General features: G+C 50.3%; 1 protein-coding gene across 14 annotated transcripts; it reads right to left on the bottom strand.

Annotated features, from left to right (window-relative positions):
- Nucleotides 1–724: 724 nt before the first annotated feature.
- Nucleotides 725–13230, bottom strand: KLHDC3 (kelch domain containing 3). 14 transcript variants are annotated; one of them, XM_042938820.1, is made up of 16 exons: nt 12960–13230; nt 12057–12130; nt 10614–10826; nt 10260–10436; nt 9997–10112; nt 9743–9814; nt 9400–9613; nt 9233–9319; nt 8259–8367; nt 8063–8136; nt 4033–4180; nt 3256–3322; nt 3072–3176; nt 2638–2712; nt 2409–2526; nt 725–1962 (listed from the first exon to the last, which is right to left on the bottom strand). In XM_042938820.1, the coding sequence occupies exons 3-16, from the start codon at nt 10765–10767 to the stop codon at nt 1826–1828; spliced, it is 1653 nt and encodes a 550-aa protein (XP_042794754.1). In that variant the 5' UTR covers nt 10768–10826; nt 12057–12130; nt 12960–13230; the 3' UTR covers nt 725–1825. The 14 variants fall into 14 exon arrangements, with proteins under 14 accessions (XP_042794754.1, XP_042794746.1, XP_042794748.1 ...); XM_042938812.1 differs by lacking the exons at nt 725–1962; nt 2409–2526; nt 2638–2712; ... (1 more) ...; nt 3256–3322; nt 4033–4180 and adding exons at nt 6122–6740; nt 7873–7951; nt 11024–11206; nt 11773–11919 and having other exon boundaries at nt 12089–12130; XM_042938814.1 differs by lacking the exons at nt 725–1962; nt 2409–2526; nt 2638–2712; ... (2 more) ...; nt 4033–4180; nt 12960–13230 and adding exons at nt 6122–6740; nt 7873–7951; nt 11024–11206; nt 11773–11919; nt 12862–12913 and having other exon boundaries at nt 12089–12130.
- Nucleotides 13231–13303: the final 73 nt, after the last annotated feature.

Below are 13303 nucleotides of genomic sequence, written 5' to 3'. Positions count from 1 at the left end.
TTTCAATTCTAGAAAATTCTCAGCCTCTTTAAAATATTCTCTTCTCTGGATTTCAGATTATATGTATTATACCTTCTTAATCTATCTTCCATGTTTTGTTCTTCCTATGTATTTTAATCCTTTCCTCAGTTTCCATTTCTCTGTATCCCTGTGTTCCATCTTTGTAACTTCAAATCTACTTCCGGTTCATTCTTTTAGATGTGTCTAATCTGTTGCTTAACCATAAAGTTTCTTTCTTTTTTAAATGTTTATTTATTTTGAGAGACAGCAAGATAGGGAGAGTGCACGCTCATGTGAGAGAGAGAGAGAGAGAGAGAGAGAGAGAGAGAGAGAATCCTAAGCAGGCTCCGCACTGTCAGCATAGAGCCCAATGTGGGGCTCAATCCCACGAACCATAAGAGAGAGAGAGAGAGAGAGAGAGAGAGAGAGAGAGAGAGAGAGAGAGAGAGAAAATCCCAAGTAGGCTCCGCACTGTCAGCATAGAGTCCAACATGGGGCTCCATTCCACGAACCATGAGATCATGACCTGAGCCGAAGTCAAGAGTCAGATGCTTAACCGAGTCACCCAGGTGCCCCATAAAGTTTCTTTCTTTTTTCTTTTTTTTTTTAAAGATTTTTAAGTAATCTCTACACCCAACATGGGGCTCAAATTCACAACCCCAAGACCAAGACCAAGGGTTGCACACTCCACCAACTGAGCAAGCCAGGCACCCCAACCTTAAAGTTTCTAACTTCAAATAGTATATTGTTCATTTTTAAAAGCTCTACTTTTTATCAAACCAGTTTGGTCCTTTTAGATATTCTTTTCTTTAGTCATAGTTTCTCTTTAAATATAAGCAAGATATTTTGTTTTGTATTTTATATTTCTAACATCTGTCTTTGCTGGTCTGAGTCTGTTTTCTATTGTCCCTGATGACTCTTGCTCATGGTGATTTCTTTCCTTGTGTGCTTCATATTTTCACTGAAAGCTCACATTCCTTCAAATTTTATCTAAAGGAACTCCTTGAGGCTTGAGTTTCAAGTACAACCCTCCAAGTGAAGATTACATTTGCTTCTGCCAGGTGCCTGGAAGAACTACCAACCTGAGACCACTTCAAACTGAATCATTAATTAGCTTGAGGATTCTCTAGTCCACATGGGAGTAGGAACTGTAGACCCAAACAGTACCGACAACCAGCTGTGCTTGTACGTTACTGGGGAAACTTTCTGTCCTCACCTCCTCTCTCCCTCTGTATCCAAAACCAAAACTACGTAGGTGAGCTGTGAGAGTGGTTTACTCTTTCAATGATCGTGTCTTCTTTGAGGTTTAAGTAGGAGGGGTCTCTGGTCTGATTTCCTACTTTATGGGAGCCTTAAGTTTGCTGCCAGCCCCCACAGGTGGCCCACTGAAACAGTAGTTCTAGGCCGCTCGAAAAACCCACCAAAAGGGAATAATAAAAAGAACAACAGGAATGTTTACGATTTGGCTCTTACATAAAGTCCCAGCACTAGGAGCTATCAACAGACTTTACAGCCTTCACTAGCCTCAAGATCACTCACTCACTCACTGGCCCTTTTTCTTCTACACCACGATCACTGGTATAAAGCAAGGATGGGAGAACATGAGGACGTGATGAACCAGATCCAAGCAGAGAAAGTGTGCCAGGACAAAAGGCTGGGCTGCTCTTCTTGTCCAAGAGCCCTCTGGTCATCTTTGAGCCAATCTAGCTCAAGGGCAGCTATGATCCTTGCCCTTGCATGAACAACTAGAAGAGGCCAAGCCCAAGTCTGTCCCCATAGATCCGTTTCTCACTGGGGCAGTGGCAGAGCTGAGAACCGTTCCTCATTACTCTTTGTTCAAAGGGAGATGTCTCCGGTCCTTGCCTGCATTTCGGCGCCTCTTTCGACTCAAGAAGCTCTCTAACTTCTTACTGCGTTTCAACTCCTTGAACTTCTCAGCTAGGACCAACTGGCGCTGCTCAGCTAGAGAACAAAGAGAAAGAAAGCAGGTAAGCAAGGGAGGAGGCACTCCTCTTTTCCTTTCCCCAGGTCTGTACTTCTCAACCTTGATGCTGGGATACATGACTTGATTGGAATTCACTGGTGTACGCAGCAAGCAGATTTTTTCTACCATTCCCTGCTTTCTCTATTAAACCAACTATGAGCTCCTTCTATGCGCCTGGCCCAGCATATGTAGGGGAGGCGGGAGAGATAAAAGCAACACTCCTTGCCCATAATCTATAATTAGGGATATAAGAATAGTTACAAATTAACTCCTCCCTACCATTTCTATTTTCCTCCAACTTCCCATGGGATCCAGCCTTCATGACTTCGTTAGGGAGCTCACGGACCCCCAACACAGCATGCTGCCTCTGTGGCCACCCAAGCCTGTCCCTGTAACCAGCCTGTGACAGCTGTGTCCCACTTACATTTCTTCAGGAAGTATGGCCGATGGCCCTGCTGGGCCCGAGCCCGCCTCTCCTGCTTCAGGGCCAGGCGCAGCTCCTGCTGCCGCTTGCGTTCCTGCTGTGCCAGTTCTTGCTGCTCCTGAGAAGCAAAGACGAGGTGGGTGAGATGGGTGAGTAGGAGGGACTGTGAACCACCTCCCGCGTGCCCTGAACTGTTCTCCCCGCCCACCTGCGATTCTGACCCACTCACCATTCTCTGGAGCAGCTGCTGCAGTTTTTCGTGCTCCTGCCCTGAACGGTGCTTCTTCAACTGCTTTTTCACAAGCTCCACATTATAAAATGAATATGACGGTTAGCAGTCTGCAAACGTCAACCAAAATGTTGTGCCAAGCATTATACTAAGAGGTTCGCGTTTGTTAATGCAGTAACACTAAGAGATATGAATTATTTTATTATCTCTTTATGATTAGTAAAGTGAGAAGTTAAGGAACCTGCCAATGGTCACACGGCTGGTAAACTAATGAGCCAGGATTTGAATAGAAGCACATTTGGGAGAGTTAAATCAATTAAGGAGAAATAAATCTGCCCACCACTATGTTCCCTGTTCCCCTCTGCCCAACTCAATAACCTGGACCCGAGTTTCCCACCCCTGGAATTCCCATGAGCTAGTCTAATGTTCCAAACCTCTTTCTCTTTGGCTCGGATGTCATTCAGGAATTGATACGTTTTGTCAAACACCTCAGGATTATATTCCCCTGACAGATCGTCAAAGCGGGGGTCCCGGGCTACCTTTGGAAAGAAGAGAGAGACTATAAATGAACTGTTCAATCTCCCCTCACTGAGACAGCCCTTCGTGCCTCTTCCTCACCTTCTTACTGATTGGAACAACTTGACGCAAAAATGGCACCCGAACCTTGGCTGACATTTCCAGAGGCCTACGGAGAAATTAAAAGACATGTCCAGGGTCTCCAGTCCTTTTTTGTTTTTTTTAAAGATTTTATTTTTAGGTAATCTTTATACCCAACATGGGGCTGAAACTCACAACCCCAAGATCAAGAGGGGCACCTGGGTGGCTCAGTCAGTTGAATGTCTGACTTCAGCTCAGGTCATGATCTCACGGTTCGTGAGTCTCAGCCCCACATCGGGCTCTCCGCTTCAGCCTAGAGCCTGCCTGGGATCCTCTGTCCCTCTCTCTCTGCCCTTCCCCCAATTGTGAGTGCTCAGTCTCTCTCTCTCAAAAATAAAAACATTAAAAAAAAAAAAAAAAAAAAGAGATGCACACTCCACTGGCTGAGCCAGCCAGATGCCCTGGCTCTCCAGTGTTGTTTTTTGTTGTTGTTTGGTTTTTAGTGTTTATTTTTGAGAGAGACAGAGTGCCAGTGGGAGTTGGGCAGAGAGAGAGGGAGACACAGAATCTGAAGCAGGCTCCAGGTTCCAACCTGTCAGCAAAGAGCCTGACGTGGGGCTTGAACTCACAAACTGCAAGATCATGACCTGAGCCAAAGTCGGCCCCTTAACTGAAAGGGCCACCCAGGCGTCCTCCCTGGCTCTCCAGTCTTGATCAAAGGCCTCCCATCTAGGAATGCAGACACCTACTCAAAGTCCCAGGTATTCTCAAATTCCTGGGGCAGGCCTTGCTCCTCACCTGTGTTTATCTGCAACACATGCATTTTGGACAGGTGGTCTAGAACTTGGCTTCTTAGTATTGTTTCCAGCTACCAACTGTTTGTATGTCTTAGTCCCCACTTTGTGCTGCAATTCCAACAGCTCTTCAAATGACATGTCAGATGTGTCTGTGGAAGGAGGGGTGGGGACACAACTCAGCACAACATCTCCCAGCGTTACAGAGACATCATCCCACCCGCATTCCTTAAGTAATTGACCCTTTCCAATATCCCCATCAGGCCAATCACGACAGGCTTTAGGCAGCGCAGGTTGCAAGAGTGCTACACTGACACCTAACTTCCCAACCATTCCCACCACCTGCTAAGGAAGGTATACAAATGTACGGTTGGGGGTAGGCCAAGCCACAGTCCATTCTTTTTCATTTTCTTTTGAATCCTGCCTTCACGGTCTTCCCCACAGGACATGTCTTCCTTGCTCAGTTACCACTGCCAGTGCTCTCCTTCATACTCTCAGCACCCCTCACCTCAGCCAGTGCTCTAGCCTCCTAACTGGTCTTCCAACCTCCATCTCCTCCCAAAGTTATGCTGGACAGGCTGGACAGGGGCATCTAAAATGCAAAGCTGATCTCATCATTCCTACCCCTTTTCCATACACACATGCTTCAGATCACATCACTTCAGAACTCAAAACTCCTTAATAGCTTCATCTTGATCAGAGTAAAAGCTACAGGCCTTATAGTGGTTTGAAACCCCCCATGTGACCTCACCCCTGGTCTCTAATCTTGAGTCCTATAATCTCTTTCCCACTCCTCTCAACTAGTCTAGCACTTACTGAGCAAGAAGATCTATGATCCTGCCTCAGTTCCTTTGCATTCGATGTTGCCTCTGCTTGGAATCTTTATCCAGATGTATTTACTGTTTCCTCACCTCCTTCAAACGGTTGCTCAAATGTCACCTACTCAGTGAGGCCTTCTGTAACTACCTAAAATTGCAAGCCTTCCCTTGCTTTCTCTCCATAGCCCTTATAATCTTTTTGAAAAACTGAGGTACAATTCACATATCAAAATTCACCCTTAAAAATACACATTCCTCTGCTTTACCTTTTACTGTATTAATTTACTTTTTTTTAGTCATCCTTTCTGAAAGATAAGTTCCATGAGAACACGATTTTTAAGATTTTATTTTTAACTTATCTATACACCCAATGTGAGCTTGAACCCACACCTCCCGGATCAAGAGTCACATGCTCTACTGACTGAGCCTGCCAGTCACCCCAGAACAGGAGTTTTTGACGGCTTTTATTCACTACTGTATCTACAGCATCTAGAATGGCATCTAGAACAGCCCGCACACGATAGATGCTCAACGAAGATTTGCGAAATGTGTTCAATCCTGACCTACTAACCCCCAGCAACCAATGCCTCCCCAGACTGTACTTTTTTACACACGCGTTTTCTCTCTGCGCAAAACTCTCATCCTCCCTTTCAGAAACTGCCCAGGCTGTCCTAACCCAGGAAGCGCCTCCTCACACCCCACTGTCCCATTTTGTCGGCGGCGCTCCCCGCGGTGGCCTCTTACAGAGAACTAGGCAGTTTCACGGTCACTGCGCCGCCACCTACCCTTCCCCCCGCCCCGCGCTGCCCCTCGGCCCGGCACGAGGCCCTCACCCTTCCGCAGGACCCCGGGCCCCACGCCCTCGCCATCCTCCTCGCCTCTACTGGCCCTGCGGAGAGACCCGAGGGCCGCCGCGATACGAGAACTCTCTCTCGGCATTGGCTTGTGGGACGCGCCGGGAGCGAATGGCGCCACTTCCGCCCTCGTGCCTCCCGCCCCGCCTCTTCCGGCTTCTCCGGGAGACGCGTCTGCGCAAGTCGGTGGTGGCTAGGACACTCCGTCCGGATGCACGCACTCGGTATGCCGTCGCCACCTTTTGGTCACATGGCGCTGGACTCCGCGCTGTAGAAAAGCCAGGGCCAGACCTTGGTGGTATTTGGTTTCCTTTTGCTCTTGGCAGAGAAGCCAGAACCTGGCAGAGAAGCACCCTGTCCTTTCGCAAGCTTCTGCCATCCACCCCCATCGTATTCCACAAAAACAGATCACACGTTTGGAGATTTTTAATCCATTTTTATAAAATCTGAGCTGGCTGGGAGCGTCAGGGAACAGCAACAGCTCAGGGAACGGTGGGATTATCTGCTGGTCCTCGCCTCCCCAGGTCAGGGAGAATGAGGGTTTCATGGCAACAGTTGCAACTCCTCTCAGCTCCCAATCAATGCTCTTGACTCAAGCAGGGGGAGGGGGTGGAAACAAGGGTGGGGGAAGCTCCTGAGGCTCAGACACTGCTTGCTTCTCCCTAATCCCCATTCCCTTCACTTCCCAACAGAACCTGGCTGGCCTGGGCAGAGCAGAGGCCCAGGAGCAGTTGGAAGGAGGTGTATGGGACAGAGCACCAAGGGGAAGGGGCCCTCGGCCCAAGGGGGTAGGGAACTAGCCCTCCCCCCTACAGCTCCCCACTGAGTTCACAGCACAGGAAACACCTCTAGTCCAACAACTCCACGCAGAGGTATACCGAGTCCAGGGACCAAAGGGGCAGGCAGGTGAGGGATGGGGAAGGGCAGTGAAGATAATAGCAGGCTCAGGAAGGGAGGCGGCAGCAACTTTCTCCTACCCATGGGAGGAGACGATGGGGCGACTGATATTGCTGTTGGTGGTCATGGCATTCAGCTCCCACCTGGAAGGCCAACAATGACAGGCAGAAAGGGCAGAAGAGTGGAGCCTCCACCCTCAAGCCCAGAATTGCTCAAACAAAGCTATGAACACACCGGTCCCTTCAACATCCTAAAGCTCAACCACCCACAGCCACCTCTTTCTTATAGCCTTACTGTTTGACATGATTGTTAACAATCATGGCCCCACCCACCACCAAATCTGGTATCACCCACTCATCCACCTGCCAGCTCATGTAGACTTCCTATCTATGTTTATGTATGTGTGCTTGTGCCCAACTCCTGGAAAAAATCATCTGTATACACACCTCAGTAAACTTCCCACCCTACCTTTCCCCCTCTGCTCAGATCCAGCCAGGAATGCCTGTTTTTACTCTCAACTCCCAACCTTTTAAAGGCCTGACTGCCCTCTCCTAGGCTTGTACAGACTTCCCCAGCCCTCCCACCCCATTAAAATTAAATCCCTTTTTTCTCCCTTTCTTTTTGACAATTCTGTCATCCTACAAAGATTTACCAAGTACCCCCTTTATGCCAAGACCCTCGCTACAGTCTACTTGGTATGAAATACTTGCACATGTGTCAATCCTGAGCAAGTCTATGAGCCAATCAGTTCAGCCTTGTATACTTCGTGTCACCAAATACTGAACACCACCACCCCCCTCCCCCAGGCAAGTAAGAGTTAAACTGAACTGATACAGGAGAGGGAAGTGTCCATAATGACCCTGAAGGACACAAGTATACACCAAATAACTTTTGGTGCTTGATTTGGACCTAAGAATGGAATTCAAAGGGAAGTAGCTAGGAAGGACCTCCCTTAACTCTGGAACTAATGTGATCCAAAGATTCCTATACTTTGCAGCTAACTTCAAAGATTTAATTGAACTTTCTCAGCATGTTAAAAACAACCATACAGGCTCGGGTCTCAGGAAGTGATGCTTCTGAGCTTGGTTTGAAACACCGGATTTTTTTTTCTTCATATGATTTACCCAGCTGATAATCCTGTATCTCCTTTGCTCTCACTCTCAAGTACATTACATCTCCAGCAGAACAAAAACTTCTGTCCCCTCTATACTGAGAAACAAGTTCATCTGATCACACACTCTCAACCAATCCCTCCTCTCCAACCACTCACTGTACCTGATGTCATGGGGCAAACACGACTGGTCCAGGTTATACTGAATCACGGCCAGTTTACACAGAGTCTTCAGACTAGGGCCTTTGAAGGAGAAGTCAGAGAGAGGGATACGCTCAGAACCAAGGAAAGGGTCCACTCCTCAATGTCACCACCCAAAGACAGGGACACACATCTGGAAATATGTGTACTTACTAAAGTCCAAAATGTGTAAATCAGAATGATCTATGAGGTCAAATTCATCTCCCAGGCCTTCCTCAGGAGATGGACTATAGGGATCAAAAAAGAGATTAAGGAAGGAGGAAAGACTACCCATGAGACCCTTCTCCTCAAATGCCTCCCATGCAGTCAGATTGGGCCCTTCCCCAGGCCCTCCCACTTTCCTCCTAACCTGGTACCCCCAAAGAGAACAATCTTGTCGCCAACAATACAGCAGCACTGGCGCCGGCGGGGACATGGCCCCTTCCCCTTCGGTTCAATCTTTTTCCAGGTAAAGGACACTGAAGAGAAGTTTATATGGAGGTTTAATACCTGCCCAGTCCAGACATCCTCCCTACCCCCATGCTCACCCTTACCTACTTAGGATTATTTTTTTTCCCCTCCCCCAATTGCTCCTTGTTCTCCCCTTAAAGGCAGTGCTCTGGGGGTGCCTGGGTGGCTCAGTCGGTTAAGCTGAGTCGGTTAATCTGACTTGAGCTCAGGTCATGATCTCTTGGTTTGTGAGTTCGAGCCCCGCATTGGGCTCTGTGCTGACAGCTCAGAGCCTGGAGCCTGCTTCGGATTCTGGGTCTCCCTCTCTCTCTGCCCCTCCCCAGTTCACACTCTGTCTCTCTCTCTCTCTCTCTCTCTCTCAAAAATAAGTAAACATTGGGGCGCCTGGGTGGCGCAGTCGGTTAAGCGTCCGACTTCAGCCAGGTCACGATCTCGCGGTCCGTGAGTTCGAGCCCCGCGTCAGGCTCTGGGCCGATGGCTCGGAGCCTGGAGCCTGTTTCCGATTCTGTGTCTCCCTCTCTCTCTGCCCCTCCCCCGTTCATGCTCTGTCTCTCTCTGTCCCAAAAATAAAAAAATAAAAAAAAAAAAAAAAATAAATAAAAAAAAATAAGTAAACATTAAAAAAAAAAAAAATTTTGGGGCGCCTGGGTGGCGCAGTCGGTTGGGCGTCCGACTTCAGCCAGGTCACGGTCTCGCGGTCCATGAGTTCGAGCCCCGCGTCGGGCTCTGGGCTGATGGCTCGGAGCCTGGAGCCTGTTTCCGATTCTGTGTCTCCCTCTCTCTCTGCCCCTCCCCCGTTCATGCTCTGTCTCTCTCTGTCCCAAAAATAAATTAAAAAAAAAAAAAAAAAAATTTAAAGGCAGCGCTCTGTACCAGGGTTAAACTTCCAGAGGTCGTGGAAATGCCGGTTCAGCCTTGCATTATAGCCACCAAAGATGTACAGCTCCCCATTATAACCAACTGGAAGGAAAGAGAAACGTGAAGAGTGTGAGGGCAACAGGTGGGAAAGGGGACCCCCACAGAGACCAACAGACACTCACAGGCTGAGTGGCTCCGGCGGCCCTCAGGCAGCACTGGAGTGGGTGGACAGTCCAGCCAGGCCTCAGTCCTGGTGTCAAAGACACGGATGCGGTTGCAGTAAATCTCATTGTTGGAATGGAATGGCCCAAAGCGGTCAGCACGGCCCCCAAAGACATACATGTGACTGCCCAGCATTGTAGCTGAGTGAAAGTCCCTCCAGCGTGCAGGGTTGCCCTGGGCAGGAGCAGAGAGACAAAAGAGTGGGAGTCAGCACGGAGGCAAGGAGGGGATCTGCTCTCACTGAGCTTCCTATGATTTCTTCAATTGAAAGTAAGGATCAGGGAGGAAGAAGAAAAGGCAGACCTTTGTACAAATAAGGGTCCATGTCATGGTACTGGTATCCAGCTTGTGAATGTCATTGGAAAAGCAGTCCGCCTGAGTGGGAAGAGAAAGGAAGTGAAGAAAGGAATCAAAGAGGGGATCCGTGGTGACCCTCTGACTCTTGGCCTCTCCCGTCAAAACCCGCAAACAAGCCAAAGCCCCCCATTCCACCACCCTTAATTTCCCTTTCTCTTTCTTATTCTCACCCTAAAGCTCTAGTTTGCTCCCAGACATACCAGCTGCTCGTAGCCCCCGAAAATGTACATGGTTTTGCCCAGGACACAAGCTGAATGTCCATCCCGGGCCCCAGGAACTGTTCCTGACACTCGCGGTGTGGACCACTTGTGAGTATCTGAAAGAGAGGAGAGGCTGGGTCAGTAAGCAACCTCTGACACCACTCCCTCCTAGACTCTAGAATGCCCTCAGCCCACACCTTTCCCAGCCCATTCCCCGGAGGCATCATTTGGCAGAACAGAGCCTCTCTGAGATCCATACTCACTGACGTCAAAGGCATAAAGTACATTGCAGGCTCCTTCGGTGTCATTCCGCCCGCCCCAAAGGAAGACCATGTCATCGATGAGGACGGTCGAGTGTCCATACCGCATGTAGGGTACCACAGGAGCCTGCCCACGGATGGCAGGCCTCACTGGGGGCAGCTTTGTCCAACGCAAGGACACTGTGGGCACAGTTCTGCTCAGCCCTGGAAACCTCCTTCCAGGCTGTTCACCTTTTCCCAAACCAGACATTCATTCCCCCATCCCCTTTGGCCATGGGGACTGCCACCAAACCTCATTCACCTGCCCGTTCCCCTCCCTGACATGGGTACCCAGGGATGGTCCCAGCATTAGCTTACCTGCATTGAAAATGTGCACATCAATCTGCCGCAGTGTTTCATAGTCTTCACCAGAGCAGTAACCCCCGAAGGAGTATACCCGGTGCCCAACAGCCACTGCAGCATGGTTCACCCTGCGGGGCCCGCCCTCCAGGTGCACTGTCCACCGTAACATCCCCTGGGTCACTGGTTACAGCAACATGCCCCCCCGGCACGGCCTGCTGCCTCTGCTACCTGCACACAAGTTATGGCCATGGGCTCCTCAGGCAAGGTCTTTATCTGGCTCACCAGGACTCTGCCCAGGACCAGCCCTTGCCTCCAAGCGTCACCCTGGTGGCCCTCCCACACCACCTTTCCAAAGCTCAGGTAGAGGTCAGGGAGCTAGCCCTGGTCCTGTGTTCTCCCACAGTGAAGGGCGGGGCGGCTCTGACCTGATTGACAGCTCAGAATTTGCTGATCAAAGGTTCAGCATGGTCATCCCTTACTCATGGAGGCTTCACCGTGTCGCTGGCCTGGCACAAGCTGCAAGCACCGCCTGCCCTTCCCAGGGCAGTGCATTCTCTTGTCTCTCTGGCTCTGCTCCGCTTACTGCCACCTCTCTAAGAATCTGTGCTCTTTAAGGTGGGGAAAGGGATCTCAAAATACTCAGGGCTATTAATAGTGCAGCCAACCCCAATCGGTCCATTGAAAGCTGGCATGGGTGCTTCAAAAGAGAAAAGCTTTTGGCTTTTGGAGTGAAACAGTCCCCCCATCCAGGGCAGGGTGGATAGGGTAGGAATGATCCAGGACAGGGGGCTCCACGGATGGTAAGCCCCTCAAAGGGAGCTCTCGTCAAGCTAAGCTGTTGTCATCAGGGTCATCCAGGGCCCCTCACAGGCACGAGGAGTTCCTTTAACAGCTGTGCCTGGTATACTGCCAAGACTAGGAACTTAAGCCAGAAAGGTATGTGTCTGCTGGGGACTGAGGGGGTGAGGGTGGAGAGGAGGAATTTTCCCCTCCTGCTACTTCTCCAACCCCGCTATTGTAATAAAGAACAAGCTGTTTCAGCAGCTCTTCTCCCACTTAGATCCCTGAAAGGGGTATGGGGTAGGGGTGTGTGTTAGAAAAGAGAGAGGAAGGGGCGGGGGGCGGGGGAACCCTTGGGCAGGACAAGAAATAGACTCAAGCATGACCTGCCAACCTAGTGATAATGGGTACATTTGAAGGCTCTGTCAGACAAATGTTCCTCCAATGGGTATTGCCTTCGTTGGCAGGCACCTGCTGGGTTTGAGTGGATCATCTGCTCCCTGCTCAAGAAGCCCTGGCAGAGCGAAGAACCTGGCAGAACCTCAGGCATAGAGAAAGCAAGTAAGGGAGGCCCCTCATAAGAAAGAGACACGGTTTTCAGCTGGCTTGCCAGCCCCCCTCCCCCTTCAACCTCCCTCAACCCCCCATCCCATGCTTTAAATAGCCAGCCTGCCAAACCTGAAATAGCCCCGGCAGGAAACCACTCTCACTTCATTACTCCTGTTCTCAATCCAAAAGATCTTGGATCTGGACTTGTGGGGACAGATAGGAGGTTGAACAGTTTAAGAATGTGTCTTTTGTCTTCCCTCATAACTTCTACTCCCCCCCCTTCGGCTATGTCAAGGTAAAGAATTCACAAGGGAAGAGAGAAGCAATTCCATCCAAAAGTGGACAGATTCTTAGCTGCTTCACAATGACAACTCAAACTCATGGAGATAAGCCCCTACTGTCTCAGGGGCCCCATTTATCTCTGGGTCTCCTGGATCATTGGTGCATTCTCAAGCTTCCTGCATACCCTTCATGTACCTACCCCCCTCCCTGGTCTCTTGCAATGTCCACTCCCCATTTCTGGCCCTTCTTGATCTGTGAGCTTTGCAGTTTTCTCCTTTTTCCTTCTCCCACCGCACCAAGCTCCACCCCGACAGCCCTCCATTTTCCCTCTTCCACTAAGGGGAAAAAGGCGAATATTCACTGACCCCTTTCGGCCAGGGATATTCCTCCCTGCCTATGACGCTATCCCTGTCTTCTTCCAGTCATCCCAACACTCCCCTCCCCCACAATGCCAGACCCTCCCCTCCTTTTTTTACATTATCCTCAGCTTCCCCGTTCTCCTCATAGCCCGGTCTTCCTTCCAATTCCCTTCAGTGCCTCTGCCAGCCACCAGGTCCCCCCCACTCATTTCCTCACCATCCTCCCCCAGTCCTTCTTTCCCCATTAACACTCTCCTTTCCCATCATCCCCCTAGTTCCCTCCCCACCCCCACCTCATCACTCTCAGGCCCCTCCCCCACGACGCCAGCTCCAGGTATGGGCGACCCCAGCCCCTCCAATTTTCCTTGTTCTTCAACCCATCCCGGGCTACCTGCCAGGCCGGGCCGGGGCGGGGCCGCGGATCCTCGCGCTGCCTGCAGTCTAGAACCCGTTGCGCGCCAACCGACGGCTAGCTCCCCAACGAGATAAACACAGCCAGACTCGGTCCTTCCGGCGGGCAGCCGTGTGCGCACGTGCAGTCAGAGCTAAGTGCCCGAAGCCTACCGGGACTTGTAGTCCACGGGTTTCCAGAGGGACGTGAGGGGCTGAGGAGTGGCCAGGAGCCGAGGGAGGTTGTGCGCCTGTGCACATATGTGTCAAAAAAACCCCCCAAAAAACCCTGGGCATCACTGGGTAATGTAGTCCTTTGTTGTCGGAGCAGGAGATGGCGGAGGC

This window comes from Panthera leo, chromosome B2 (assembly GCF_018350215.1).
Source record: "Panthera leo isolate Ple1 chromosome B2, P.leo_Ple1_pat1.1, whole genome shotgun sequence".
NCBI lineage: Eukaryota > Metazoa > Chordata > Mammalia > Carnivora > Felidae > Panthera > Panthera leo.
The sequence above is the reverse complement of the archived record's forward strand: the minus strand, read 5'-3'. Positions and strand labels throughout refer to the sequence as shown.

Coding starts and splice junctions, on each gene's coding strand:
- KLHDC3 (XM_042938820.1), bottom strand. CDS start 10,767: ATGTTACGGTGGACAGTGCACCTGGAGGGCGGGCCCCGCAGGGTGAAC. Junction 3,177..3,255: donor TTGTTCCAATCAGTAAGAAG/GTGAGGAAGAGG, acceptor TTCTTTCCAAAG/GTAGCCCGGGACCCCCGCTT. Junction 2,527..2,637: donor AGCAGCTGCTCCAGAGAATG/GTGAGTGGGTCA, acceptor TTTGCTTCTCAG/GAGCAGCAAGAACTGGCACA.